This window comes from Eucyclogobius newberryi, unplaced genomic scaffold, assembly GCF_026437365.1.
Source record: "Eucyclogobius newberryi isolate DKJ021-1_F unplaced genomic scaffold, fEucNew1.0.hap1 SCAF_10, whole genome shotgun sequence".
Taxonomy (NCBI): Eukaryota; Metazoa; Chordata; class Actinopteri; order Gobiiformes; family Gobiidae; genus Eucyclogobius; species Eucyclogobius newberryi.
Window position 1 is genome coordinate 21,561,841 of NW_027315724.1, and position 24,108 is coordinate 21,585,948.

At 40.8% G+C, this 24,108-nt stretch overlaps 3 protein-coding genes across 3 annotated transcripts; 1 reads left to right on the forward strand and 2 right to left on the reverse strand.

Moving 5' to 3' along the window:
- Positions 1–182: 182 nt before the first annotated feature.
- On the reverse strand, positions 183–12,529 carry prpf8 (pre-mRNA processing factor 8). Its single transcript, XM_072462683.1, has 43 exons — positions 12,356–12,529; positions 11,864–11,981; positions 11,616–11,784; positions 11,367–11,531; positions 11,061–11,279; positions 10,768–10,980; positions 10,543–10,668; positions 10,369–10,474; positions 10,084–10,274; positions 9,743–9,862; positions 9,480–9,669; positions 9,284–9,403; positions 9,013–9,147; positions 8,803–8,932; positions 8,536–8,732; positions 8,249–8,455; positions 7,934–8,097; positions 7,716–7,842; positions 7,022–7,214; positions 6,755–6,942; positions 6,452–6,690; positions 6,228–6,374; positions 5,940–6,150; positions 5,708–5,824; positions 5,389–5,636; positions 5,138–5,317; positions 4,929–5,064; positions 4,679–4,848; positions 4,466–4,595; positions 4,248–4,394; positions 4,017–4,177; positions 3,745–3,936; positions 3,357–3,594; positions 3,150–3,278; positions 2,943–3,056; positions 2,698–2,871; positions 2,360–2,553; positions 2,029–2,268; positions 1,790–1,931; positions 1,563–1,703; positions 1,351–1,490; positions 460–662; positions 183–386 (listed from the first exon to the last, which is right to left on the reverse strand). The coding sequence occupies exons 2-43, from the start codon at positions 11,970–11,972 to the stop codon at positions 232–234; spliced, it is 7,017 nt and encodes a 2,338-aa protein (XP_072318784.1). The 5' UTR covers positions 11,973–11,981; positions 12,356–12,529; the 3' UTR covers positions 183–231.
- A 583-nt stretch (positions 12,530–13,112) lies between these two features.
- LOC140377330 (arsenite methyltransferase) lies at positions 13,113–16,426 on the forward strand. Its single transcript, XM_072462705.1, has 10 exons — positions 13,113–13,303; positions 13,697–13,827; positions 13,906–14,056; positions 14,134–14,270; positions 14,349–14,418; positions 14,499–14,580; positions 15,246–15,377; positions 15,456–15,598; positions 15,860–15,982; positions 16,146–16,426. Exons 1-10 carry the CDS (start codon positions 13,268–13,270, stop codon positions 16,200–16,202), a joined length of 1,062 nt encoding a protein of 353 aa, XP_072318806.1. The 5' UTR covers positions 13,113–13,267; the 3' UTR covers positions 16,203–16,426.
- Positions 16,427–17,246: 820 nt separating this feature from the next.
- aifm4 (apoptosis inducing factor mitochondria associated 4) lies at positions 17,247–21,141 on the reverse strand. The gene is made up of 18 exons (XM_072462694.1): positions 21,056–21,141; positions 20,852–20,961; positions 20,666–20,775; positions 20,046–20,090; positions 19,889–19,970; positions 19,688–19,800; positions 19,517–19,603; positions 19,127–19,218; positions 18,922–19,052; positions 18,712–18,827; positions 18,563–18,637; positions 18,420–18,483; positions 18,265–18,341; positions 18,058–18,175; positions 17,892–17,990; positions 17,749–17,824; positions 17,572–17,676; positions 17,247–17,481 (listed from the first exon to the last, which is right to left on the reverse strand). The coding sequence occupies exons 1-18, from the start codon at positions 21,139–21,141 to the stop codon at positions 17,451–17,453; spliced, it is 1,617 nt and encodes a 538-aa protein (XP_072318795.1). The 3' UTR covers positions 17,247–17,450.
- Positions 21,142–24,108: the final 2,967 nt, after the last annotated feature.

Consider the following 24,108-nt stretch of genomic DNA (forward strand, 5'->3'; position numbering starts at 1 on the left):
CAGCACGTGCACAGAAACCTGCACAATCTGCCCTGACCAGAACAAAACATCACAAGTTCTACATATTTAAGCAACACTCATAAAAAAACGAAAAAACAAAACAGGAATGAAACTGTCATATAAAAGGTATTTTAAACCTTAACTTTAAAATTACAGTTAAACTTATTTAACTGATTCCTCATGTTAAGAAAGTTATGTACACTGTTGGGACATGATGACGGCAGCAGACGTTCAGGCGTACACGTCTTCACGGTCGGCGTTGTATATCTCCCCCTCCTGCAGTGAGGCAAAGTTCAAGAAGTGCGACGGTCTGTGGACTTCGTGGTAGAACTCCTTGGGGTTGGCCAGTTGCAGATCGTATTTCATGTTGGGGTCATGGCGCACACCTACAGTACATTTGAGAAGGTTAATGGAAGGAAGGAAGATGTAAATGGAATAATGAGTTTTATTTCAACATACCCATGAAGTTGTAGTTCCAGGAGACTTGGCCAGGCACCATGAAAAAGCCCAGAAAGCGATCAGACAGCAGCATCTGCACCCTCTCGTAGTGGGACGGGAGGTAGCCTTTGGGATTGTTACCCTTGTCTGTGTTCTGGCGACCCCATTCGTAGCCACTTGGTGTCAACTTGTAGGCGGTCAAGGTGCAAGAGCCTGGAGTAAAGCTGCCAATGACAAAGTGATTAAGCAAACGTCCAAATAAGGCTGTGCAATTAGTCCTATTGTAATAGAAAAGGAGATTCAGTCATCTCTAATTGTCAACAATGCGCTTGGGTCTTTAGTACACCATTTTGTTACTTCTGTAAAAGTACAGACACAAGAGCAAAAAATACTAAAGTAAAAGGTTTTTTTTTTTAAACTTTTAATAAGAAAATTTCACACAGATTTGGACAACTATTAAAGCATGAAATTGTCCCGATTACTGGTCATTAGATGCACTTGAATGATAATCATTTATATGGCCTAATTGTGTTTGCTCAAAGCCTGGACCCACAAGTATAAAACTAAAAAGAATACTTTTGTCCTTAACCTTTTAGTCCTACTCTCAAATGTAGTAGATTAAAGTATCCGCTGTAAAATGTGTGGTATTTTTACTTTGAACTTTACTTTGAACCCAGTGGTGGAAGGTAACAGTGCCAGAGTTTGGAGAAAGACAGTTTATATTTTGAAAGCAATTATTATACAAGTATCATTTATGTTCAGAAATCTGTTATTTTTAGAAAACATTTCTCTTACTGTCCTACGTCAAAATTATGGCATAAAATTTTATTTTGTGTAAGACTAGCAATTTTGTAGAGAACGGGTAAAATGGGAACGTGAATATAGTAAAAATGGGCTCCCCATTTAACATACCTGCAGGTGATGATGATGGTCTTTTCTCCATCCCATGAAGGGTTGTCTGCCATGACTTTGGCATGAGTGGTGACGTCCTGCGGGGAAAGCTGAGGAGACTCGTTTGGCTGTGTGTGAATCCAACCCAAGGGCTCCATTTCCTGAAAAAGAACCATTTAGTCAGATTATTTCAGTAACACCTCATACATTACAAAGATGAACATTTAGTTTACCTTCAGGTATTCATGGCCAGGCAGCTGGTTGGGCAGATGAACCGTCTGATGTGTTCCCCATTGTGGCACCATCACAATACAGCGGATCTCTTTGACTTGAGGGTTGTCTGGTGGACTTGTGCCGTACAAGTACCCGGCAATCTGCATGCCATAAAGCCCAATGAGTCATAATGCACACAGCTAAATGGTCAATTCTGAATAACTGACAGACTGATGAATGCACAAACCTGCGCTCGAAGATCTGAAATGCAGATGAACTTTTTGAGGACATTTTTGGGCAGAATGTACGTGTATCCCGTCTCCTTGATGTCATCGGATGAGACATAGATATGGTTCGTGCGCAGGTGGAGGTTCGCCGCAGATATAGCCCTGACAAAATGAAGGCGTATTTAGTAAAAGTATCTTAAAATGCATTGTGTACACGCTCAAGCACTGCACAAAAATGAAGGTACATTTGCACACATACCTGACTCTCCATTCGGTCTTAGAGGAGAAGGTCTGCGTTTCATAGTTGGAGGTGGTTGATGTGATGATCTCGTCACCGTGTTTGTTAACCGTGCGGGTTTGGGTAGCGGTCAGCTGGGACTGCTCCTTGGTCTGCTTTTCAATCTCTGCAATTTGCTGTCGCTGCTGTGACGGCGCAGAGATCTCCATACCCAGGATAATGTCTCGGATCTCAGACTGCGTAAGTGAAGCCACATTCACACTGGACAGAAAGAAAGAAAGGCTCACTAGTTACGTAAAAACATACAACTATTAACAATTTGGGGCTTTATATTTTATGTAAAAAATCTTACTTGTTCTTTTTGCCATAGTCTGCCAAAATGAGATCCTTGAGTTGAACTTCCACTTTAATCCATTCTTCATCAGAGAGAGTGGGCCAGATGTGATGAGGCTCTGTGATTGTAGTTTTGTCCGGTTTGAGAATGACCTTGGCACGGTCGTTGTTGACATGAAGTGCTCTGAGGATCAGGATGAGTCTGGAGAATGCCTAGTAATACAGAAGACCATTTAGTCTATGATCTATACAGATTAGCAGGTTGAGATAAACTAGTCGGCGCATCCCATATACTATTTTAGTCTTTCCAGTGAAGCAACCGTTGTTGAATAAAATACATTTTTTAAGAAGCCTTACTGTATACGATGAGATGGTCTTCAGCCAGTCGTCATAGAGATTAAAAAGCACCATCTGTGGTTCTGTGGCCTTGAGGATCAAGTCTCCAAACTTCTCTACCTTTAGACAAGCTTGGAAAGGAAGCTGCAGCTCGGAACCTTTGATCACAATGTTGGGGAAGTCCAACAGATGAACCTGCAAAGTAAACAAGTTAAAGTCTGTTCTTAAGAGAAAGCATTTATTTAAAATGCAATAAAGGGTCCCACCTCAAGAGGGTCAAGCATTCCTTTCCTCGTTACAATGATTTGTTTAGGTTGCTCCTCAACAGGAAGGGAACGAATCAGGGCAGCGACTTCTTCAGCAGTCTTCCACTTGGCAAGCTAAAATGTCAAGTTGAGAAAGTTTTAGTATGGATAATTGCGACCAATACAATGCAACTGTAGAGTTCTTCCTAAAAACAAAAACAACTTTACCTGGCCTAGACGTTTCTGGCCAGCCCACACAGAGGTGTGAATGATCTTAAGGAAGAGTTGGCCAGTTCGGGGGTTGAAGATGAAAATGGCCCCATTGATGGGTTTTGTTGTCAAGTTACCCTCAAAGGTCTATGAGTAGAAAGAATGCACATGTAATTAAAACAAGTTACTTATAACATAATAGTTCCAAGTGGTTTATTAAAGCACCTTATGGATGGTGACCCGATACACATTTGTGTCATCTACAAACCAGATGATCTGGTTGGAGAAGAGTTCACCATAGTTCTGGGAGGACAGGTAAGGCTCAGTGGGCTCAGAAGAGTACAGCTGCAGACCTTTGCGGATTCGCTCTCTCAGCACATACAGAGCAGGGTTGGCCTTCATGATTTTGGCCATGGCCTGCTGGATCAGAGGCTTGCTTCCAGGGAACCAGTTGCCATAAGCACTACAATGGGGGGAAATAGGTATTAACGTATCGCATAAATTGTGGCGTGTTTTATACATGAAGAAAACGGTTAAAACTGCACTACATGATGTGCTCAAGTTCACTTGATAAAGCAGTCTGATGCAAGTTAAATACATTTATAATCTTTACCTGTGAAGATTGTAAGCGAGGTCGATGGCTATGAGCACACCAGTGGGGGACGGGTAGATACTCATGTTATCTGTGGTGTAGTCCAGAAACTTGGCTCTGGCATAACGCTCGATGTCATGCGAATCATAGTCTCCCCAACGCAACTGAATGTCAATCCAGTACTTTTGTGTTGTGGTGCTGTCCATAACATCTCTATAAAAGATAAACAAGTTTCATTAGTTGTATGTAAAGAATATTTGCTTTGCTCATGATTTATAAGATAAAAATCATACTTGGAGTCTGCCAGCAGGGATGGTCGTGAGACATTCCACTTGTAGGATGCGAAGAGGAGGATGTCTGCACAAGACGAATTCATCTTGTATGACTTTCTGGGATGGATGGTTTCCTTTTGCACAGTCTCAATCTCAAGAGCATCAAGCTCTTGGTCAAACACCTAATGAAGAGAAACAAGTGAGCATTAAATATCAAAATATATTCCCATGTGTGTGGTTTTACAGTCGTACCTGACAAAGATCCATAACGATGCTTTCATGGATTTTCTGCCACAAGTGAGCTCTGAAAATCTGAATGAGGGAGATCTTCAACGTGGGGATCTTTCCATGCATGAAGATTCCAGTCAGGTCAAGTTGCACTTGAAAACCAACATACACCTAGAGAGGAAAAAAAATGTTTTAATGTGCCAATAATTTTAAATAAAAATGTTGCATTAAACAGCACGTACATTGGCTCTGTTAATGGTGGGAGACCACCAAAGTGTGAATCGACGATTAGGGATTTGATTGAGACCAGACCTCTGGGCATTAGTGAGCTTCTTCCATTTCATTGACTCCTCAAAACCACTGGCTTTCTCCCTGAAAGTCATTTTTTTTTTAAAATGAGCGTATTAGTGCAAATAATAAAAACAACTTCAGGCTTTGTGCTGTGAATTAATCACCAGAAGAGACCTTCCCAAGTGGGAAAGTAAGTGCCTTTGAACAGTGTGTGTTCCAGGATGCCTTCAACTCCACCCAGAGCTTGAATCATGTCAGTTCGGTAGTTGTTGAGGTTCCACAGTTTCCCGTCATGTCTCTGATGAGTCCACCAGAATGGATTCTGCTTCAGCACCTATTAAAAACAAAACCCATGTCAAATGTATTAGTGCATTATACAATTTCTAAATGAACGGTCCCAATTAAAAGCAGTACCTGATACTGCTTGAAATCTGTCCTGACTCTCCAGCCCTTGTCATAAGCCAAAGTATGTCTGTCCTTCTGGAACAGTGTGTTGATGCGTGGGATTCCCCTGTCCCAGGAATCCTCCAAATCCTCCAGAGTAAGTCGGCTGAAACAACAAAAATGTCAATTCAGCTACATCCTTTGATCTATTCTGCATATATTATTTAAATTAGTCATACCGATTTTGTGCAATAGCCTCCTGTCTCTTTAAGGCATACTCAGCCCAGACTCTCTGGGAGTCAATGAACTCACTCTCCCATGGCTGGATGTAACGATACAAGTTAGGAATGAGCTGGTCTTCTTCATGGCTCATTCCTGACCTGAAATGAGTGATTCCAACATCTGTTTGCTTGGACCACCTGGAATAAGAAAGGTATTATTAATAAAAGTGTCCGTCAACAAATATTTTAGATAAATTATTTAACCTTACCGCAGATCAGATTGTGGGATAAGCACATGGCCCATGGACAACATACCAAGCCCACCCAATTCTTTCGGTGTGTAAAAGACAACTGGGGGGAAACGACTAGGCATTTTAGAGTTCAGGCCGATCTTGATACGTGTCTGGATCTTGTTTTCACATTTGACCAAAAGGTCCAAGAGCTCTTGTGTGTTTACAACCGCTTCACGGAAATATGTCATTAACCCGATAAGCGCCGTGTTCCATTTGTTCACGATCTAGAGTAAAAAGTGAATTAAAAACATGCACAGAAATATCTTGTTATTGCGCAAAATGGTTGTGTTCTAACCTTGGTGAATGTAGTGGAGCCGGACGCCATCAAAATCTGACGGACTCGGTTGTGGAAACGCTGCATGGACTCATCATCCACTCTCAAGAAACACTGAGCTGTTCTTTCTTTGGTCACCTGCAGAAAAGAAAAGTAGAGAGTTTGGGTAAGAATTATCACATTCTCCTGTATTAAAGTTGTCCTTCTTTGCAAAGTTATTATTTTAATACTATGACAGCAGGCGCTCTCTGACCTCATTCTGCAGGTTCCAGACACCATCCTTGTGAGTAAATTCCTCGTAGCTGGTCCGACACTTTGGTAGAATACGGCACTCAAAGCCACACATGTTGAAGAGCAGGTTAGGATTGTCCTTGCTGTAGACCGATACAAAGCTGTTCTCCCACTGGACAGTCGTCACTGACCTGGGGAGACGATTCTTGATATCCCAGAAGACTGCTCGTCCACTAAAATAAATTAAAAATAGTTAACCTTTTAAATCGGCCCAAAAAGTATATTCATTTAAACAGGATTAGTCACTCACAGGTTGACATCATGCTTCATCAGTCGCATCCGTGCATCTCGCGGCCAACATTTTTTGTTGTTGTAACCAACAATGTTCTCATTATTTGGGTCAGGGTGCTCTGTCAAGTATCTTTGAATGAGATCTCTGGCCTCATCAGCTGTAAACCTAGAGTAACCAACAAAATTATGAATCAAAATGAGATTGCCAAGTGAAAATGCACTTTTAAACAGGAAAAAACAAACCTGAAGAAGATGTGAATGCGGTCAATGTAACGACAGTAGAGTCGGATTGGGTGAGCACTTTCAGTGGCAGTGTCTTGAAAACTTAAAAAGTCATTTGGCATTTGAGGAGGTCCAGCCATCTCACTAGCACGATGCAAGCCCAGGACGAGCAGATCCATGACCAAACCATAATATTGAACAATGAACGAGGCAAACTGTAGTCCTCTGATTATACCATAGGAATTGGTATGGTTCATGTCCTAATGAGAAAATACATTAGTACAAACGTAAAGTTTTGTTGTTGTACTAGTAAAGTTACCCTACCTTGTAGTTGATGACCACGTTGTTCTTTGCAGTCATATAGTCAGCAATATTATGGTCAACAATGAGACGCAACAGTCTGTTAAGCAACGTCAGGTCAATCTTCTCGTACATTTTTTCATAGCGAGACTCCAGCATTACATTGCATTCTCCCTCAGCGGTCTCCCATACATCCTGCAAGTTGTTGATCCCTGAAAAAAAAAAATTTGAACAATCCATTTATTTGTCTTTGTCAGAGATTGTTTTAAATGGTGTGTGCGCTAAACCAACCTTGGCACCACTTGTATACCAACAAGGGAGGTGGCTCTGTGTCTGCAGGTTTAATCCATGGTGGGAACAGTCGTCTCTTATCCGCCTCATACCACAGATATTGGTCCAGATAGGCATCTGTGATCTTTTCCAGGGGCTCCACATCATAGACGGGCACTAGGTGACTGTAAAGGTCCATGAACTCAATGCCCACCTATAAAATAGGAAAATAAAATCATTGGTGCTTGGACAGCTTTCATTGAGCATGAATGCTAAAATGTAGTGATGGCCGCATACTAACGGGCATTTTGACTGTTTCGAAACATGATTAAAAGCACTGGTCATGTGACCTAGGTGGTTCATGAACCGCTGTTTCACTACAGGACTTTATTCTGGAATCCAAGTTCATTGACAGGGCTTTAAATGAACCACAGAAAAGCGAGTGTGTCAAACCTATGACTTAAGTCTCAACCAGCTCCCACAAATCTTGATACACAAACTAGTCCAATACCAAACGGCAAAAATAAAATCCTCTCCATAGAAGGAAAATGTAGGCCAATTTTTAAATAAAACCTAAAATGTAAAACATTATTCATATTAGTCCAGAAGCCCAACTAAAATTGTATTGCCACCAATAGCACAATTTGGTTCACGCCATTGTGGATGCCTACCATGAGGCTTCAGTTGCCCATCCCTACTAAAGAATGTACATTACCTCTTTGAAGGCTCTCTGAGTGAGCAGGTGACGTTTGATCCTAGACAGCGCTTCATGAGGGTTGTCGTAAGCCTGCTCAATCAACCCCAACTCCTCTCGTTGACTCTGGTTCAGACGAGACTTTACACTGTAATGAGAAAATTAGTTTAAAAAAATTGTAATCCAGAATTATTACCATTATTACACAAAAATATGCCCAATTTTTTATAAGTCTGCACCTGTAGGCTTCTTTGAGTCTTTCCAGGGCCAGAATCAGCAGTTTTGTGTCATGTTTGTAGGACAGTGGGGGGAAGGGGATGGGAGAGAAACGTCTACTTTCAAGCCAGTGGACAGTGGTGGTGTAGATGGCAACAGCCTCTTCTGCTGTGATGTAGGGGCCATCCTGCAAGTAGTTTACACAAATACAAGTTTAAAACGACGATAAATGAACCGCGCCGTTGTATGGGCCACGGGGTTCAAAGCGCGGGAAAAAAGTAGCGGCTTAAAGTCAGAAAGGTACAGTAATTGAAATTCATTTGTCAGCGCACGCATACCTTCAGATAGTTGTGCTGTCTTTCCTGCTCTGCTTTGAGGTAGAGGCGGGTCAATCGGCCCAGATTTTTCTTGCACACCGTTTTGTCAACAGTGGCCCCTCTGCGAATTCGCTCGCGGTTGTAGTGGGCTGTGTTGGTCCACCAGTCGGCTTTGGCTTTCACATATCTCAGGATCATGTTCTCAATTGGAGTAGGCAGACCTGGCACCTGGAGATGATAAGTGTTTTCACATTTTGTCCAACGTCATGGAAGAATAAATATAAAAGTAATTCTGGACATGCACAAACCTTCCAAGGGATATTGGCTTTCCAGCATCTCCAGGACTCGCTCAGATGCTGCAATATGGTTCTGGCCTTGTTCTGCTTGATACCCTCTGGCATCATGTCCAAGATGTCGTGCATCACGGCAGCACGCAACTCCAGGTCAAAGTGAGACTCCACACGCTGCTTGGTGACAGTTTTGGCAACACCCTTGGAGTGACGTCCTGTATTGCAAAGACCGTTATTGCCTCTATTTTTACAATTAGCAGCAGAAATTTGATGATAAATGCTGACCTTCAAACTGTCTGGCAAGTAGATTTCCAAGCCACCTTTCCAACAATGGAGTTATTCCACGCATGAAGAAAAGCCACACTCTCCAGCCAGGGGCCCAGAATCCACAACCCGGACCCTTTCCTACTGGTCCCTAGATTGTACATTAAAATGATGAATAGTGTTTGTAAAAGTACTTAAAGTCCACCATTTGTTTAAAGAAGTTTTACTTACAGTGTTGAATCTGTAGTAGATCAGATGCTTCAAATCCTTACACATGCGGATTTGTCTCATCAGCTTGTATTTGTAACGGTACATGCCGGTCAGCTGACCCACGTGAGCAAAGATGTACTGTAGCCCATCAGACAGCTAAAACATAAAGCTTGTAATTAGGCAAGTCAACAAAGGGGTACCCTAATTATAGTGTTATTTTAAACTAGAAAACCGTAAGATGTTTAGACAATTACTAAATCAATTGAACAATGTATAATTTGCAAAAACTTACTTGGAAAGCATCAACGTTGCCCAGGCGATACTGTACATGACTGTCGACTACCAGTTTGCTCAGGCGCAAAACCTCTCTGCAAAGGTGAAAAGCGTTGCCAAATCTGGACTTCTTACGCTCCTGTATATTACAAACTGGGGGGTCAGTTACACTGCACAAACCGAGCGATGTTCTAAAGTGACCTACAGGTTTATACCTTTGTGGTGAGTGTCTTCACAGGTTTCAGGTTGAAGTTGTAGTCAAGATGTAGATAGTTCAAGTTTTTACGATGGATCAGCAAGTTGAGCATGTTATAGCCTTGTCGGCACACCTGAAGCCCAACCTCCACCCAATCTAGTTTGGTCGACTGAAAGAACTTTGTGGCCTTGAATGACCGGAACAGGTACCTTTATTGAAGAGATTTTTAGTCAGTTAACTTTGCAATAGGAATTTTTGGTGTGACTTGAGGCGTTCATTTACCTCTTCTTTTGGGCTTTTGGGGGTCTGTGTTTCAAAGCATTGAGCACGTAGTACTTCAGGAGTTTCTGATAAGATACACGAACTTTCACAGGTTGTCCAGCAGGACAATGCTCACGATACCTGTAAGACAATTACAAGCAAGAGCAACAGACATTTAACAATTTTATGGCAAAAATTGGGCTTTGGGTTTTTCTAAGCTCCTGATGTCACAGTTTGGAGCGTTATAGAATCACTTCTTCAAAACATATACAGGCAAGTGAACAAATATTTACAATTTGGCTTGAGCTTCTCATACTTTTACAGGATTAAACATGATTAATCATATCTTAATTAATTCTTACCAGTTTTTGATCAAGGGGATATCAATGGCGCGCCTGGTGCGGCCGGATCTTAGATTGAAGGGCCTTGGTCCCCAAAGCAAGGCAATGCCATTGGCTGTATTGTCTGTGTAGAGAGGGGTTTCTTTGAGGAAAGGTTCTACAAACTCGGGAAGCTCAAACTCCTCATCATCATCTGGCAGTGGTTCTTGAACCTAGACATAAAAATAGAAAGTGTGAGACAATTAAAACTGTTTGCGTTTAATTGCAATCAGGCAACTTTCGGAGCACCCTTTTCACTCTACTTACTTTGATAGAATGTCTGTGAGAAATCGGATTGATGAGTGGGTCAAAGTAGAAAGCAGGAAGATCAGGATCCTCAGTCTTGATAAACACCACATTGGGTGTATGATACCTACAAAAACAAAGCCCCATTGATACATGTGCTTTTAAAAGTTTATGTGGTAGTGGCCTTATACTTACCAAGTGAGGTGAACATGGTGTGGCAGATTGTTGTACAAGTAGGGGAAGGCAATTTTGTATTCCGTCCTGATTGGCTGGCGGATGATGATCTTGTTGATGTCATTGAATTCATTCCAGTCTTCATCTCTGAATGGGTTAAGTAGTGAAACACACCATAAAATGTCAGGTTACACAACTATTAACCAATTTAATAAAAAGTTTGGATGTAATAATGAAGGGCCTTACTGGAGATTTATGTCTCGAACCAAAGGCTCAAATTTTGGTCCTCCGGGGATAGCCATATTCAAGGCCTTCGAAGTGAAGAAGGCCTTTAGATCAAAGAGATAGAAGTAATTGAGGTCCACAAGGTCCGTCAGAAGCTGGTTAGCCAAACGGTACAAAGTGGACATCATGGGGAGTGTGAACTGCCAGCGACGATATGTTGTACCATTCACAAACCTGCAATACAAAGTGGAAGAATTATTTCTTCTTATCAACACAAACACACAACAAACTTAAGCATTGATGCAAGTACTCACTTGGTAGTATCTTTGAGAGGCTGGTGCTCATAGAACCACTCCACAACTGAACCATCTTCTTCAGTATCCAACTCCATCTGAATGGCCTCTAGAGGCTCCACATCCAGGATATTGTCAGCATAGTCAAGTGGGGGTTCTTCATCATCAAAAGGTGGAAAGCGCATTCTTTTGAAGTGCCGCCTGTCACGCTTTTCTCGGCGCATCATAATCCACATAGTGCTGGAAGGAAATTAAAAAGGTATTGTACATTGTAAAACAAAAATAAATATATAAAATCTGTTGCACAACAGGAGAGCAAATTCTTACCCCCATTGAGCAATGTAGACGGGTTCAATAACCCAAGGAATTTCATTGACAAAAGAGATGGCTCCTGTGATGTGATACAGGACTGGCACATCTCTAATCTGCTCCCATGGCATTGGCATGTTTTCCAGTAACTTCAGCACTGCATGGGGCATGTATTTTAGAGCTCTGTTGAGAAAAGTTAGGTAAAGTGATTAATTAAAACAGCCAATTAAATGATATCTCCATTTATACTTTTTAAAATTTGTATACCCAAGATAAACTCTTTTATCGTGGCGGAACTTTCGATTGGTCATGTCTCCATGGTCCCTGATGATCTTGCGTACATGTTCAGGAGGCATGTCTTCCTTCTGAGCATCAACAAAGCCAAACTTTCTCTTTTCAGCATAACGTTTTGCCTGCAGCTGCTGCCATTTCCGTGCTGTGGACCAATATTAATATTTAAAGTAAAAATATTACAATTTTTTCACATCAAAAGTTTGAATACGGCAGTAATTTACCCTTCTCTTGTAGTTTCTCTTCGGTCATGTACTCCGGCACCGGTGCAGGAGGGGGGACTCCTGGAGGCATCCCCGCAGGTAAGCCCCTGAATGGGAAGGAAGCGGCCATGGCGCTTCACTGAAACAAAACAGAAAAGCACATTCAGTACGCAGAAGCAAAGCACTGGGACATTAAGTCACATTCAATGAAATGTGGCAAAAAGTGAAACGCGACACCACCTAAAAATACGAAGAACAACGTTTCAGCTACGACCAACCAGCCAATAATAACCACAATAATATTTCAGAAGATTTTTTTTCCATTTTCCAGAACATTTACGCGTGTCTTCAGACGAGTCAGATTATGTATGAACACCAACAAATGTAAATAAAAATATAGACCGTGCGACAAATCATGTTCTTATACAAGCGGCATTGTTAGCTAATTGCTATACTAAGCTAGCAACGAACGGCTCAAAATGCAGCACGTAGCCAAAAGCTAAAAATACCTACCTCCAGAATCCACGCTAATTCACACAAAGACTATTTTGTCAAAGAAGCCACTACATTCCGGTTTATAAGTAGTGATTCTTGTTCAGGGTTTAGCACTGGTTATTTCTTTGAAAAGTTCTCCACGCAACACCAACGACGGCGCCACACGGTGCTAGCGCAGGAACCGTAACGCCATTCACCAATACCATACGCTATAAAACCAAGAGTGAGATGGTCGGATTTACGTAGTGTGCGTAAATGCTCTGCGCAAAAAACCGAAGGCATGTTCCCGGATATCCGGTGTTGGGCAAAAAAGCACCGCTACGCCTCTTTGCGGACGCTACATGCAATTTCTACACGTCCTACTGCTGCGTGTTTACATTTTATTTATTGTCATAATGTAGAAATGTGTGAATTGGAGGAACTACAGCTTCAGGGCACGATCGATGCTCTATGGACCTTTAATGTCTTGAATGGTTATGGGTTATATGGGCGGTAATATTTCTCAATTTAAATGCGAACAGAACCAAATATGCAGATACTTGCTATTACGCCTAACAAAGAACGTATATTGTGTGGGGAAATCATTTTGCCTATAGCTCTTGGTTAAAAATGTTTGGCCAAGTTTGGACTGCACCCTGACTCCACACACTATTTACAGACATGTTTATTTAAATGCACTGTCCCTAAAATAAATAAATACAATGTTGGAATAAGAAGGAAGAGGAAAAAACAATGCCTTGGCTTGTACCACATAAAGGCTGTGGGATATAGCTAGAATAATTGTTTATCGGCAACAATTACTTTGAAATTAAATTGAATGCACCGGAAGAGTTGCCTGTGGCCTACAAAGTCATGGATCCATTAAAGTACTAAGTCCACGAGGATTTGGTCCCCGAACTTTTTGCAGCGATCAAATTCAACATAAAAATAATGGCAACTGTCCAAGACGTTCATGAAAATGTCAAGGTACGTTTCGTCTAGTACGTAGTAATCACCAATGAGAAAGTCTGTAGCTTACCTGTAGCCTACTCTATCAATCAATAACTTTATCAGGCGAATGATAAACTCAATTCTTGTTGTTCTTCTTCTTCTTCTTTGGTGTTATATGGTGGCTGTTATCCAAATGTTGTTGTGGTTGTTGTTGTTGTTGTTGTTGTTGTTGTTGTTGTTTTATGGCATTACCGCTACCTACTGTAGTTGTACATTGTAGACTTTATTCTTTAGGCTTTGTTCTTTAGACTTTATTCTTCAGCAATACATTGTGCATGAAGCCTTAAACCAAACAGTAATGTTAAGTGAGGAATATATCAAACAAAAAACAAAAATAGTCTTGATGATTGACACAAGTTGTTTATGCAGAAATACTATGGCAGTCAACTGGGATCATCATGTGATTTGCAAACCAGTGCTGCCACCTGCAACAGGCCCTCTGCCATGCCACAAAGTGTCAGAGAGGCGCTGAGTCTTGTTCATCCAGAGGTGATCAAAAAGTATGTTAGTAGGTTTTACTTCTACACTACTTGAAATTGTTATTGTAAAATTTGATTAAACTATTGGAACGCGTGCAGATTTTTTGGCTGTGGACTTCCTTTCCCTGCCAAGCTTGAGGAATGCCGTGTCTTGGACCTTGGCAGCGGTTCTGGCAGAGATTGTTTTGCCTTCAGTAAACTTGTTGGCCCAAATGGACATGTCACAGGAATTGACATGACAGAGGAGATGGTAGGTGCTGAATAGAATACAATGATACAAATATCAGATTCTTAATTTTTCCTTTTAATTTTTTATTTGTATTTCAGATCACTGTGTCACAGCAGTACATCCCATACCATCAGGAGAGGTGTGGCTATAGTAAGCCTAATGTCACTTTTCTTCAGGGCTACATGGAAAAGCTCAGAGAAGCTGGTTTACAGAATGATTCAAATGATGTTGTTCTGTAAGCTCAACGTTACTAATAGTGGTCAGTGGCGATAGATAATAGATATTGTATAAATATTTTTTCTTACTTGTGCAGGTCAAACTGTGTAATATGCCTATGCCCTGATAAATTATCTGTACTGAAAGAAGCATACAAAGTGTTGAAGGTTTGTTAAAATGAATTCATTATTCAAATTTGACATATCCTTGTCCTATATAATTACACTGTTATTGTTATTCCTCACAGGAAGGAGGTGAGCTGTACTTCAGTGACATGTATGCCAGCAAACCTGTTCCAGATCACATGACACAAGATCCAGTTCTATGGGGTAAAACATAAATATAGCCCATATTACATGCTTATAACCATGGTGTTTCAGTTTTAGTCATCTGGACAGTTTTTAAAAAACAAAACAATTCTACTTTCATCCAAGTGTCATTCTCAATCTGCAGATCTAATCTGAGAATTTAGATATTTATCCTACTCTGAGCTGTGTAAACCCAACCCACCGCACAGAGCTTCCTGATGATAGCCTGCTTATTATCTTCAACAGGTTTTAAACAAAAAGAAGGTTTGAAAGAGGAATTAAGGAGGCAATTGAAAATGGAGGTTTCAGGTTAAATTTACCATCAAATATGATAGTGTTTTCAAGCTATGATGCGGGAGAAGCACTGGCCATTCAGATGATAATCAGTTACTCATCAGCGATGAGGGAGCTGCAGCCAACTAATAGGACTGTTAACAATTACAGGGCTGTTAGGGGAACAAAGAAGATTAGCTTCAGGTGAAACTCTCAGTGTAAACAAATAGAAAAACAGCCCTAGTGTAAGCCCGGTGGGCAGGATTTACTCAGAGTTCTCAGACTAAATCCACAGATTGAGAATGACTCTCGACATGTACAGTCGACATGTTTTGTCATGTCCAGATGACTACAACTGAATCTTTCTCTACAATGTAACAAATATGGTATTATGAAATGCTTGTCTTTTTCAGGTGAAGGAATGGCAGGAGCTCTCTATTGGCAAGACTTTATTTCATTGGCTCTTAGCGTGGGGTTCAGTGCACCCTACTTAGTGTCTGCCAGCCATATTGTTGTGTACAATGATGAGCTCAGAGTCAAAACGGGTAGAGATTTCTGAATTTGATTTATTTTACATTCCAATAGAGGCATGGTGACTCTTTGACAATGTCTCTATTTGGCAGGTGACGTTCAGTATGCATCAGCAACCTACAGGCTTTTCAAGCTGCCTAACAATCCAGTTTGTGCAGAGGCTGAAGTGACGTACAAAGGAACTATAGAGGAGTTCAAGGACCAGCTGAACTTTGATTCATCACATTGTTTTAAGGTATATTCTTCATCACAGATCAGTGTGTTTCACGATTCACGTGGCATTACAACATTTATTTTAAAAATTAGATGGAGGACAGGTACGAATTCTGTGATAGACCTGGTTTATCTAATCCAACATTTGTGGATCATAATTTTGTATTTTTTTTTTTAAACCAGTTAATCTCCCATAGAGTTATATAGGCCATGAAAGTGAAAGCATTACAATGTACTGTGTGATCCCATCTGAAATTATTAACTTATTATTGATGTTGTGCAGAAAGACGTTCCAACCAAAGTAAACGGAGAGATGGCATTGATTCTCCAGAGTTCCCGCTTTTCCCCTGACTTCAAAATAGAAGTTCTGGATACACCCAACACCTGCTCAAGGTTGTCACTACAGGTAAACAACATACTGGATTTTATGGCCTTTTGAACCTTTTGTTGTTAATATATGTAGCTTTAAAATAGAAAAGAGTACTGATTTTATTATCATTCAGTAAGATCATTCGCTATGACTTCACAGATACAGTTGTATTTAAAAAATATGTATTACTTTTTTTTAGTACTGTCATCTTAATCCTTTCCTGTTGGCTGAAAAGCTGGGCTCGTCTGTGAAGTAATGCTCCAAAACATGCAAGTAAAGAAAATAAAGTGTGAAGAAAAAACAGTAACAGTGGTTTTAAGGTCCAAGAATGATGTATTCTGAGCTGTTTATAGCAATTCAAGCGGTCCATTTTGTGTCGTATCGGAGCCGGCAATCAAAACAAGCTTTGATTTGAATGATTTCACTGAGAGTTATTCAACCAGACCTGGAAGGAAGGTGTTCACCTGAGAACAGTAAACAATCATATTAATGTATTAGAATTTATGTTTTTTAATCAAATCAGTGTATTATTTTTTCTTTCAAAGAAAAATGCAGCCTATATGTTTGGAAAATATGTTAAAAGGGCCCCTTGAGTCTTTTATCTTTTCTAAGTTGCGAGGCCATCGACACGCATGGCAATATTGCTGTTCACGCTGAACACTTTAGGGTTCCTTTTGTAAAGAATGAAACAATTTATGTACTACTTTATACTGTAATTGATCCATAAAACTACCTACTTGCTCAATCGTTGAAGCAGTGGTAATACACTGCCTGTCCAGGGGCACCTTTACCTTTGATTACAGTACACATTTGCGGTGGCACAGTTTCCATCCAGCGTTGCATTATTTTTCACCAGTTGATCTTGTATTGATGATGTGAGAGTGACCACTGCACAAAGCCTTCTCCAGCTCGTCCCAAACATATTCACTGGGTTCAGATCTGGAGTAGATTAGTCTCTGCTTCTCCGGTAGATGTTTTCTCTGCTTAGTGCCAATGATTTGACCATTCTCAAACACACATATTTTCCACGGGTTTAGGATTCTTTCCACATGTTTCTTGTTTCAGAAATGAGAAGTCACTCACTGCATCAGTCGGGTTTAAATACCGTGTTGCAGCTGAAAGATCATCACTTGCAGCAGTTCTCCAGTAGGAGGCTCGTACGTTGCTTAGTTGAATCAAAGTGGTCATTTTTTTTTATCAAATGCAGAAATAAATTCCAAGCAAAATTGTAACGTTAATCATATCAAACATTCATTTTGCATAATTCATTGTGATGATTTGAGAGTTTTGATTAGGACAAAATATGAACCAAGAAGCAAGAGAATATCTGGGCCTGTAATAGTAAATCTTATACATTAAATTAGAGTCAAGTCAGGCCACCTAAATCTGAACTAAGCACTCTTTCTGTTAGAACCTGAGTATTTGAGTTATTTAATTAGACCTGGCAGGGAGGGAGCAAACAAACATGATTAATCTTGTTTCTTTTGTGTGAATTTGTCATGGTTTACATCTGCAGCCAGCCTAGGTCTTCAGCACTAAATACACACACAAAAACAAGTAATTAACACTATTAATACACTTCACTAATAAAGTTGAACTATTTTAATCATTGTAAAGATGCTTACAGAACTTGGGCTTTGGTTATGCGTTGTCCCAAAGCCATCATTTCTGCCAGGCGACCCACAGCCGGGTCAAACATTAAACTGGCTGCTGCAACCACCACATCGTCCCTATCAAAAAAAGGAAGTTGTAATTAAGCAAACTCTGTGTACGATTTGTATATGAAACGTATGAATCCTCACTTTATGTAAAAGGCTAAGAACTTTCTTTCCTCCACTGTGCCTTTGAATATGATTTCGGTGTATCCTTCATTATAACCTGTAATGAACAAAACTAAATAAATCTTTGCTCAAAAGTGAAATTAAACCTACATCTTTAACATTACCTGTGTATCTGATTGATTTGCCGAGTAGCACTGTCCAGAAGAAAGGAACAGACTTGATCTCGGCCGTTTTCTTAAGCATACTAAGTGCAGCTACTCTCCCTAGAAACGAAAAGAAAAACATCCTTGAAGCAAAAATGTGAAAGAAATGTAGTATAATCTCTCTTACCGTGAGCGTGTGCCATTTGCCAGTGGCCAATGCTAACCATTTGGTCTCTTCGAATGGCAAGAGGAAAGGCAGTAACATCTCCCGCACTGAAAACATCTGGGACATTGGTCATCATTGACTGTACAAATATGTAGCAAAAGGAATACACATTTTAATAGCCAAATCATAAAAATGCTCCCATTCATTTAATTAATACAGCTCGCTTACCTTATTGACAACGACCGCTTTCGTCGAGTCCGTTTCGACCCCGCTTCCGTGCAAAAAGTCTGAATTTGGAATCGCACCTGAGAATACGCAGAAGACACTTAAACAAAATAGTCTTCCGTTTATCGTCGAGATGTTAATTTAGAAACAAACATGACCTATTCCCGAGATCACCACATCTGCCTCCAAAACGTGACCATCTTTCAGCACCACCTCTTTCACCTGAAAAGGAACGGCACATTGTTCTAGGCAACGGTCCGATACGATGCAACCAAAACGTCAGGCAGAACTGGTTTACTACCTCGCCATTGTGTCCTCTGATTTCAGTAACTCCTCCACTTTTCATGTAAAACTTGACGCCACGCTCTTCCAACATCTAAAAAGAAACGCATATTTATGTGTTTGCCTTCATCCGTTACAAATGAGTGTTTTATTTATGTTTGTTCTCACTTGCATAGTCATTTGTCCAATTTCTGGGCCGAGAGAGCGTTGAAACGGATACGCTGATGTGCCAACCACCGCTACGCTGGCCGCTTTGTCCGATAAGTAAGAAGCTGCCTCTATCCCTGCACGATTGTTTAAATATACACCACACCGATTAAACGATTCATTGCGGCGAAACCAGTCATTCTGCATAATTTACTGGACGACGATGATCACCTATGAAAGAGGTTCCGACGACGACTGCCTTTCGACCCATCGACAAAGTATGAATATCTTTAGCGTCTTCGTAACTTTGTAATAGCTTGACTCCGCCCAAGTCCCACCCAGGACAGCTAAGTGGACGGGCTCTGTTTGAAAGAGAAGTGATACATATGTTTTGCTCGGTGTGTTGGCTCACCGTGTGAAATAGATCGAGTCTTACCTACAACCGGTTGCTATGACGAGCTGGTCATAATGCTGCAAGCTGCCGTCGCACAGCTTCACCTCGTGGTCCACGGTGTTCACTGACACCACCTGACACCACCAAATAAAACACACCATTTTGGATTAATTGGGTGGATTAAAAAAATGGTTTACCGTATTTTCCGGACTATAAATTGCACCTTTTTCATAGTTTCTTATATACTTATACTCCGGAGCGACTTATATGTGATTTTATTTGTTATTTTCACACTTGCAACCGCATTTCATACTCCAGTGCGACTTATATATGTTTTTTTCCTTCTCCTATTATGCATTTTTTGGCTGGTGTTACTTATAGTCTGGAAAATACGGTATATGGAATGAGAAATTAGCGGCTTTTCTTTTTTACCTCCTTTTGGGTCCACAAATCAATGCCAAACTCACGGAAAAAGTCACAGGGCCTTAGGAGGATCATGCTGCTGTCTACGTCCATGGCCTTTAATAAGTGTAGAATCAGTCAATTGTAAGTGCAAAATGGAGCAGAAAATGCTTGTAGCTTTAGCGTAAAGCACTCCATTACCTTACTCAATTTAGGTTTATCAAAAGGAGGCAAACTGTCCTTGGTTATCATAATGATGCAGCCCTTGTAGTCATTCTGACGTAGCGTCTCGGCACAAATCAAGGAAGCAGGACCTGCGAATGCCTCAAATCTGTCAGCTTCATATGAGGTTTGAATAAAAGACAAAAATGCATAAATTGTAAGTACTAAATAGTTACTTACCCCCTCCGATTAGAACAACCGTATGCTTGATATCTGGCGTTGCGCTGCACATCTCCTTCACCCTCTTAGTTTGCATCATTGACTGGGAAGCAGTTTGCATTTCGTCACCTTTTTGTTTGTCTGTTATAATATGAATATGTTTAAAGTTGTGGCTTACTTTTTTGTCGATGGTAACGAACACCTGTCCATTCTTCACTGTGACCTGGCAGACAAAACACAAACGTTAGCCATTGAATTGGAGTGTATACCGTATTTTCCGGACTATAAGTCGCAAGTTTTTTCATAGTTTTGGCCGTGGTGCGACTTATACTTATCGTATTTTCCGGACTATAAGTCGCACCAGCCAAAAAATGCATAATAGAGAAGAAAAAAAACATACATAAGTTGCACTGGAGTATGAAATGCTGTTGCAAGTGTGAAAATAACAAAATAATATCACGTATAAATCACTCCGGAGTATAAGTATAAATATATCGCACTCCGGCCAAAACTGTGAAAAAACTGTGCGACTTATAGTCCGGAAAATACGGTAAATTTATACTTATATACTTATACCCTGGAGCAACTTATATGTGACATTATTTGCTATTTTCACACTTGCAACCACATTTCATACTCTAGTGCAACTTATATATGTTTTTTCTTCTTCTCTATTATGCATTTTTGGCTGGTGCGACTTATACTCCGAAAAATATGGTAATTTTGTCCAGTATGATATTATTTGTCTTTTGATGTAATCACGCCTCGCTGTTTTACCAAACGCTTCACAACGTTTACCTTGTAACACGGCAGAGAGTCGAGCCCTGGGTAGTCCTCAATATCCCCAGTTTTGACGTTGAAGCAGGCTCCATGATACGGACATCGCACCCTGTCCCCGAGCAACACACCTGAAACAGAAGGTTCATGTCAGCCATGTCCGGGGCCGTCCCGTGTGCACGCATTCTGGTGTCAAATTGCACTTACCGTTGATAAGAGCCGCTCCGTAATGGGAACATTTACTTCCAACTGCAGTGTACTGACCCTGCGTACGGACAAGCAACACTTTGGCGTCCCCCACTTCCACAGCTCTCATCCTTTTGCACAAAAAATAAGAACACTTAATCAGTCAATCATCATTTATTAAGTAGTGTGTGTCATGCAAGCAACGTCTGACAGATTAACACTTACTCCCCGTCTTTGAGATCATCTTCCTGACACACCAGGCTTGTCAACGTGTCATCTGGATAACTATCTGTTCCTTGTTCTGCTTCCATCACTATGACACAGCAAATATTACAGAAATGGCTTTGCACTTGACTTAAATCTTTTGAGTGTGATTAAACAAGCAACCTGGCAACATAACAACAGGCCTAACCAAACAAAACCACTGCAGGAACTACCCATAATTTGGATTTTTGACATTTGATGGTTAATCTAGAGACATCAGAGCTCACATGCATGCTAATAATATGAACAAACATAAAGTACATATAAAATCACTACTCAAATTACTAGTTACTTTTTTACTCAATTTTAGTAGCATTTGGGATTGTTATTTCGTACAAAACTTGAAAACTTCAATAGTTTAAACTGAATTACGTTGGACTAGACTCCAGTCAAAACTAAAACTTAAATGGAACTAATTACATTTACGAGGCTAGATTTTACTCAATTACAGTAACATATTTGTAATCACGCAAAGAAACAAATTTTTCAGATTTAAACAAAGTACTTTATATCATTTTTGTTTTGAAATAATTTAACATTTTACTAAAATCAAAATATAACTTAAGATATTCCTTTATTGTCCCACATGGGGAAATTTCATTGGTGCAACGCAGGTAGATACAGAGATAGATACAGAAGAAAAGAACAGATCACTTATAGGAAGTTTGAAAAACACTTTCAGTAGAAGATCTCCTATAAACAAAAACTCCCATAGACAAATAAATAAATAAATACATAAATACCATTGCATGTATACTTATCCAGTCCAATTTAGTATTTTCATATAAATAGAATGTAAATACCTAAATTTTAAAGCTACTCCCACTAAAAGCAGAAATGTGACTTATTCTCGCTTCTGCATTGTCACCCACGAAGAATGGTAGAGCCAAGTGCTTCTACAGATATGCAACACTTATTTTTGAATGATATAAGCCTAACTACTATACCGTCTTATCGTTTGCTCTGTTCCTTTGGTTACGATGCTGGCCTTTGATGATGCAGGTCACTGCAGAGAGAGAAAAGTGTCGTTTAAGGACGGGACAGGGTGGAACCGACCGTGTCCACGCCGTGTGATCTGCGCCTGCTCGTCCCTGATTGGACGCGGCTGTTATTTCCCCGCGCGACAATAGCCTCGTAGCGGTCACGCGCGCGCCACAAGGAACCTCATGGAACCCGTTTGTCACGCACGCGCTTGTCATGAGGCGGCGCCGGGATGTTTTGAGACGACGTTAAACGAGCATTCTGTTTTTATGTTTTATAAGGCACATCATCGCTGATAATAAAGATGCGACACTCGGCTGTCGACTGCCATAAAACAATAACAACAGCAACAACAGTCTAAGGAATACAGTCTGGCGGTAATGCAACACTCGGATGCCAACCGCCATAAAACAACAACAACAACAACATAATAAAGAACAACTATTCTAGTCACAAAGACATATCATGACCTCATGGGCTTTGTAACACCAAAGCAATGGAAGGAGTACTTTTACGGACTACGACAGAGTCTGAGGAATAAAGTCTGGCGGTAATGCAACACTTGGATGCCAACCGCCATAAAACAACAACAACAACAACAACAACATAATAAAGAAGTACCGCTTGGGGGCGCCATACACTCCGTTTCAGTGTGAGTGTTTGGCTCAGCTGCGCCTCTTCTGGACGATAGACGAACTGCAGCGGAGGCGGAAGCGCGCGGTTAAAGACTGGAATAACTTTGGGAGTGTCTGAAGAGCCGCGGCGCGCGGCCGAAACTGCCATGTTATTTTTGTGCCGGCAGCGCGCCGCGGCTCCTGAAACTGCTGCGCTATTTGACCGCGTTTTAGCGCCGTTTTAGACCGCGCCGGGTTAAGGTCAGGTTGGAACTAGGTCATATAGGGAATTGGAAAGGAAGTGACGAAATGCAAGATGGCGGCGCTCGTGCGGCCCAAATCACTTGCGGTTCATCATTTTGCTACACGGTTTTGGTGTTCAGGTGATGAAAGAAATAAATTTACTGTCTCGCATTCCAAAAAATAGCAGACTTGCTGGCCCGATGGATAGAGATACGGTTTTACGCAAAGCGTCCGAGGGTTCGATTCCTGCACATGGCTTTATTATCTTAAGTTTAAAAAAATTTTTGCAGTCTAGTTTGTTTTGGGATGAGTTAGCTACACTTTTGCTAATACAAAGTCATGGTATAAACGAAGCCAAACGAAGTAAACATAAAACTTAGGGTTAGGTTTAGGGGTTAAGGTTAGGGTTAAGGTTAAGGTTAAGGTTAAGGTTAAGGTAAAGGTTAGGGTTAAGGTTAAGGTTAAGGTTAAGGTTAAGGTTAAGGTTAGGGTTAAGGTTAAGGTTAAGGTTAGGGTTAAGGGTTAGAGTTAGGGGTTAAGGGTTTAGGGTTAAACCCAGACCCATGTGATTTACATTTTCACAATTCTTTGTTTTACATTCAATGCACGCCCATTTAAATTGTTTCTCAGCAAGACAACACCGCCAGGAACTCATTGTTTGGTCCTTGTATACATCAAATGCATCTTAAACTTAAGGTTTGGACCCAAGAGTGAAAATTATTGATGGATCAGCAGAATTAGCGGGACCGTTCGCCATGTTTACTACGGTCGACCACCTGTTTACTTCCGCCCGGCTCCCGCCATGTCGTCCTCGCCATATCGTCACGGGCATTGTCGTCACTTCCTCCTTTCCAATTCCCTATATGACCTAGTGCCAACCCTGCTGGTTAGGGTTATGGTTAGGGTTAAGGTTAAGGTTAGGGCTAGGGTTAGCTATGAGGCTATAACGGGCTATAAGGGAAATGCCGCGGTCCCTGAAACTGCGCGGCCATTTGACCGCGCCGCGGCACATGGGATACGACGGAGTATAAGGGCCAACCCAAAAAAAAAAAAATGTGGGGCACTACGAGAAGAAAGTCATTAATTAATGACTTTTTTCTCATTAATTAAGGAGTTTTTTTCTCATTAATTAAGGAGTTTTTTTCTCATTAATTATTGACTTTTTTCTAGTTATTT